The sequence below is a fragment of the Coloeus monedula genome (assembly GCF_965178545.1).
Source record: "Coloeus monedula genome assembly, chromosome: 21".
NCBI lineage: Eukaryota > Metazoa > Chordata > Aves > Passeriformes > Corvidae > Coloeus > Coloeus monedula.
In genome coordinates, this window is record NC_138801.1 from 4,026,582 (window position 1) to 4,031,843 (window position 5,262).

Sequence of the window (5,262 nt, forward strand, 5' to 3'; positions counted from 1 at the left end):
TCAGAACATTAACTCCGACTGGGAGATGTTGGCGACCTGCGGCAGCTGCCGATAGACCGAGTTCCAGAAGGACACATACTCAGATCTCAGGTCCTGCTTCACAGAGTTTTTGTTCATCTCGCTGTTGATATCCAGGTAGTACTTGCCCTTGTCGCTGTAGGCTGGCCAGGAAACGGGCACGTCCGAATGGCCTTTGTTGGGATCACTGGGGGAAAAGGAGACACAGAGGTTCAGTTTTATCAGGGCAGCTTGGGGATGCAGTTTAGGTGCATGCGCACACAGCGTTTGACACTGGCACTAGCAATAGGAATTCTGCCTGCCAGGAGTGAGCTGATGACCTGCAATCTCCTCCCTCAGTCCCCACTGGCATCATCCCTGGCTCCACACAGGGACTTACATCCTGCCTGAACACCAGGATTCAGGAGTAAACCCCATCAAGTGGAGGCAGAGATCACAAGTCATGAAAATGCCTCTCCCCTCCCCAAGTGTGCTATGGATGAGGAGAACCCAGAGCAAACTCCAGCACTGTGAGACACAGACCCCTGCTCACAACACCAAGACAGAGAACTTCTGGGAATGATCCTGAAAAGTTACTGGGTGAAAGCAGCACCTTGAAGTGCTGCATCACAGCACAAATCACTCACCCGCTCCTGGCAAAATTGGTCCAGTAAGCAATCATGGCCTTTGAGACGGTCCTGTGCTTGGGCAGGTAGCCCAGGGGGGTGGCAAAGGGCTTCCCAAACACGTACTGCAGGTCATCAGCATGGTCTGCCCCGACCCAGCTGGGGTAGACAGGCATGCGGGAGGGCTGGGAGAACACGTAGCTGTAGGTCTTGCCACTCCTGGGAAATAAAAGGGACTGGATAAGCAGCTGTGAGGGGACAGCAGAGCCCTCTTAAGCCACTCCTCATCCCCCCCGGTCAGCTTTGGGTCCCTGCCAGGGCTGAGCTGCTCACTGGGCATTCTGCAGGTGCAGGTTCAGTGTCCACTGTGTGGGAATCAGGAAGATGTAGTCAGTGACCAGGTCCACCACTGTCTTCTTCATGACCTCCTGACTGGGTTTGTCACCCCAGCTCTGTGTGTAGATGTTGTAGGTGGCGTTGGCTCCAGCCTCGCCCCTGTCCACGGTGAGGCCTTTGATCAAATCATACACCTGCTCCCTGAAAAGACAAGTGACATTAATTAATTACAGACCAGCAACTTCAAGTCAGGCAGGGGTCTTGCCTGGTCCTTTCTCTTGAGGGCTCTGGACTTGGCAACACAAGGCCTGGGCACCCAGGCTTGGAGCGACATCCTGTTATGAAGGCTGTGCCCTGTCCGCTCAAGCCTGAGTCGTTGGGGCTTGGGAGCTACACTGGAGAGAAGATGGCTCCTGTTGAGGGCTCCAAGGGCATCTGTCACTCACGCAGTGATTTTCACCAGCGGGCGGTTGATGGCGGGTAAATCCACGCCGGCAAAGAAGTGCCCATCCATGTTATTGACCCCGACCAGGTAGTCAATGTCGGCAGCGTTGGCAAAGAGCTTCTCTGGCATGTCTGGGAGGAAATCCCCGTCGACGACAGGAGTGAGGGCGAGGGTGTGCACCAGGGGCACTGCAGCAGGAGACAAGAGCAGAGTCTGTTAGCAGGTGAGGAAACACAGATGAGTGGTCTGGCATAGCCCATGAACAGGCTGAGGTGGGCAGCATTCATCTGCTGCAATGTGCACCTGACTGCAGAAAGGTGGCTGCAAGAGCTGTCATTATTGTCCCTTTTCTGAAGGGCACAAGCATCACCTCAACACTCCTGGCAGTGAACCCAGTGTCCTGCCAAGAGGTTGGGGAGCTCAGGGTGCGTAATGGACCACATCATGTGCTGGGGGACTTACTGGGCAGGTTGGTCAGCTGCAGGTGGTAGGCCAGTGTCAAAGTTTTGGGATCAGAGCTGCGCAGGCAGTTGGCCAAGATGGCTGTGTTTTCTGTGGAGCAGCCCACCTTTTCTCCAAGCTGCAGGAGAAGAGACAGAAAAACATCCTAGCGTTACCTCCCAAAGCCAGGGGTAATTGTTATCGAGACAGATTGTATTTGGTTTTAATCTCAAAGCAGTGACTTTCCACAGCTTTGTCTGGCACAGCTCCTGCCCAGCCCCTTCCTAGCCATGCTCTCCTCTAGGGAATTGCTTTTTTGGTTTCTATAGTCCTTCAGGCAAGACTTGCACATTACCTTTTTAGCCCAGAAGAGCGGGTCCCTCTGGATGGCCCAGCTGCAGACCCCGACGCCGCTCTGGCTGATGGCTCTCTTGAACAGGCCCTTGTTCTTCGGGGACAGCGTCTGGGGGGCAAAATGGGGACAAGAGGGTTTTGGGTACAAACTCCTGAGGAGACCACAGCCTGCCAAACCAGGCAGATGGCCTTGCGGGTCGTGCAGCTGTCCCAGGGAAACTGCCAGGTCTTGAGGTGTTCAGCAGTCTCAGGATTTGAAGTTCAAAGGTGAGATGCTGAGAAGAGGAGCAGAGGAGGGGGACCTGGAAGGTAGAGGCTGTTTCTTCCCAGGACACATGGCTGCAGTGGTGGGACTGATGAAGCTGAAGAAGGAGGAGCTGCTACAAAGCACTGAGGCTGAGCATTGCTGTTCTGGCCAGGGCAGGACGTTCATGAGACAGCAGGTGGGGAGGAAAGCAGATGAGTACCAAGGGGCACTCTCACTGATTGACAGAGAAGGGGCTCTGCTCTGGTCTGACAAGGACAACTGACCTGCAGGGAGACGCTGACGGCACCGGCCGATTCCCCAAAGATGGTGATGTTGTCTGGGTCACCCCCAAAGGCCTTGATGTTCCTCTTCACCCAGGCAATGGCCATGTGCTGGTCCTTGAGCCCGTAGTTCCCTGAAGGACAGAGAGATCATCCACCAGTGAGCAGGGGCACAGCAAAACTCACAAAGTGGGCATCCAGGACAGAGCGAGCAGCAGAGGTACCTGGCAGGTTTTCATCGCCGGTGCTCAGGAAGCCCAGCGGCCCCAGGCGGTAGTTGACGGTCACCACGATGACGTTGCCCCGCACTGCGATCTCCTCCCCATCGTACAGGTAGTTGTCCAGGAAATTGGCTCCCTGGCTGCCTCCGACTAGGAAGGCGCCGCCGTAGATAAAAACCATCACGGGCAGCTTGGTAGAGACTGGGAGGAGCGGAACAGGAGCAGAGTGAGCCCCGACAGAGCTGGAAGGTGCTGCCCCTCCATCCCCTCACCCCCTCCCTGAGCATCATTCCACCTGGGCAGGAGCTGACTTGATGCTCTGTAAGAGCCCGTGGCCAAAAAAGTCCTTGCTCTGCACAAGAGGCTGAGCCTCCCAACAGGGTGAAGGTGAGGGACGTTGTCTGACACAGTTGCCACCTTTCCCCCTGAAAATCACTGCCCAGCACCTGCCCACTATGGACCATAACTGCTGAGAGATGCTCCAGAAAAATTTGCCCAGGAAAGGCAGGTGGGGATCTCCTGCCCAGGTCCCTGCCAAGCACATACTCTCTCTCCTCCCTTGAGGGATCCAGATGTTCAGGTACAGACAGTCCTCACTCCCACGGACATCAGTCTGTGTCAGCTTCATTTGCATACAGCGCTTTTTGAATGTTTTTGCTTCCAGCGTTCCTAAGAGGAGAAAGGGAAAACAACATGTCCCAGTCAAGGGCATCAGCTCCATTCTCTGGTTGCCAGGTGTCTGTCCACCCATCCTTTCCTCTCTGAGTCCAGTGCAGTGGCAGCAAAGCCACCCCAGCCTTTGTGACCAGTCTGAGTAAGGTGCTGTACTGTTTCCCATATGTACCAGATTAAAGAGAGGGAAGCAAAAATAAAACCCCAAACCAAAGGCATTCAAAAGCTGGATCTTACCATCCCAGCCAGGATGAGGCTGGGGATCTTCCAGAGTCTTTGGAGGGGCAGCAAAGGGAATCCCTCTGAAGATGTCGACGTAGCTCCCAAAGAGTCCCAGTTTCTTACTCTCGCCTTCCACAAATCCTCCCTCGGTAAGCACCACCCCCAGCTACAGGTGGTACCATGGAGAAGAGAAAATCCATTGCTCTGTCCTTCGTAACTCTGGCTTCCTGTGTCTCCAGCACCCACACCTTGCCCTGGCCAGGGCCCCGTACAGACCCACTCACATCCCACCCTCCCCAGCCACACCCTTGGTCCCTTATGGAAAGCCCCCAGGTGCCACGGGAGCTGTGCAGGTGTCCTGCAGGTGCCCTTTGGAGCAGACAGGCAGCAGCAATTCCCCCACAGTCCCAAAGACAAATGGCAGAAGGAGAAAACCTTCAGCCTTTGGGTGCAAACACAGCCTTTGTACTTACGGTCGCAGCCCAGGCTACCCCAAGGTAGGAGCACAGGGCCAAGGCCAGGATGTGCCAGCGAGCCATGGCGAGAGCAGCCCTGAGGACACAGCCCCAGCTGGAGGCCTGTATTTATATAGCCACGAGTGCAGGTGTGTGCCAATGCCATGGGCCAGGCTTGGCTTGGAGCTGGACCAGGGCAGCCTCCACACCCTTGTCCTTCAGTAGCCTGAGGCCGGTCCATGGCTGAGGTAGATGGCCATGGCCGTGTGAGAGCCCTGCAGGTGCTGTTTGTGTGGGCTGGAGGCCAAACCCTCTCAGGTATCTTTTCTTTTTTCCACACGGCACCACCCTGGTCAAACCTTACTTCCCACAATCAGAGAGATTTGGGAGTGCAAATTCTCTGTTATTCTTCTTCTTCTCTAGTGTATTACCGGCTCATTTGAATTCCTGCCTCTCTCTTGGGAGCTTGTTGAGCTTCCTAGAGGACTCATTAGCCAGTAATTATGAAAATGTAGACACCAATTTATCCACAGGATTGGTGCACACTTTCCTCCAGTTCTGGACAGCAGCATCCAGGGGTTTAGTTGAGATTTCTTCATCATCCAAGTTCACAAAGATGGCATTGTGTGAGTGCCTGGCCCTGCTGAGGCAAATCAGGTTCTCAGCACAAAACTGGGAATTGTTATGTCCCTCTCTAGGAAACAGGGAAGGGATCAGGATTGCACTCTGCCTGTGGCTCACACAGACTTGGGGCTCTCACTGGAACATGGGAAAATGAAGTTTGTGCTCCAGGTTTCAGAAGAGAAGAGACTCAGCTGAGTGACAAATGGGTTCATTTAGCTTTGGCCCAAGCTCTGTACCAAGGGGCAATGCAAGAGGGAAATGCCATTAGGAATTTTTTTTTCCTTTAAAAATTGAAAATGAAGGCCAACAGTGAGAAAATGAAAGATGTTTGTTGTGGGAGA

At 54.3% G+C, this 5,262-nt stretch overlaps 1 protein-coding gene across 1 annotated transcript; it reads right to left on the bottom strand.

Moving 5' to 3' along the window:
* Positions 1-4,463, bottom strand: LOC309580784 (bile salt-activated lipase-like; the record flags this gene model as incomplete). Its single annotated transcript, XM_082294983.1, is given in 12 exon segments — positions 1-205; positions 645-842; positions 957-1,160; positions 1,406-1,592; positions 1,867-1,984; positions 2,201-2,308; positions 2,731-2,861; positions 2,952-3,149; positions 3,495-3,617; positions 3,858-4,008; positions 4,316-4,390; positions 4,392-4,463. Coding segments are annotated over 12 exon segments (1,770 nt in total).
* Between the last annotated feature and the right edge of the window lie 799 nt (positions 4,464-5,262).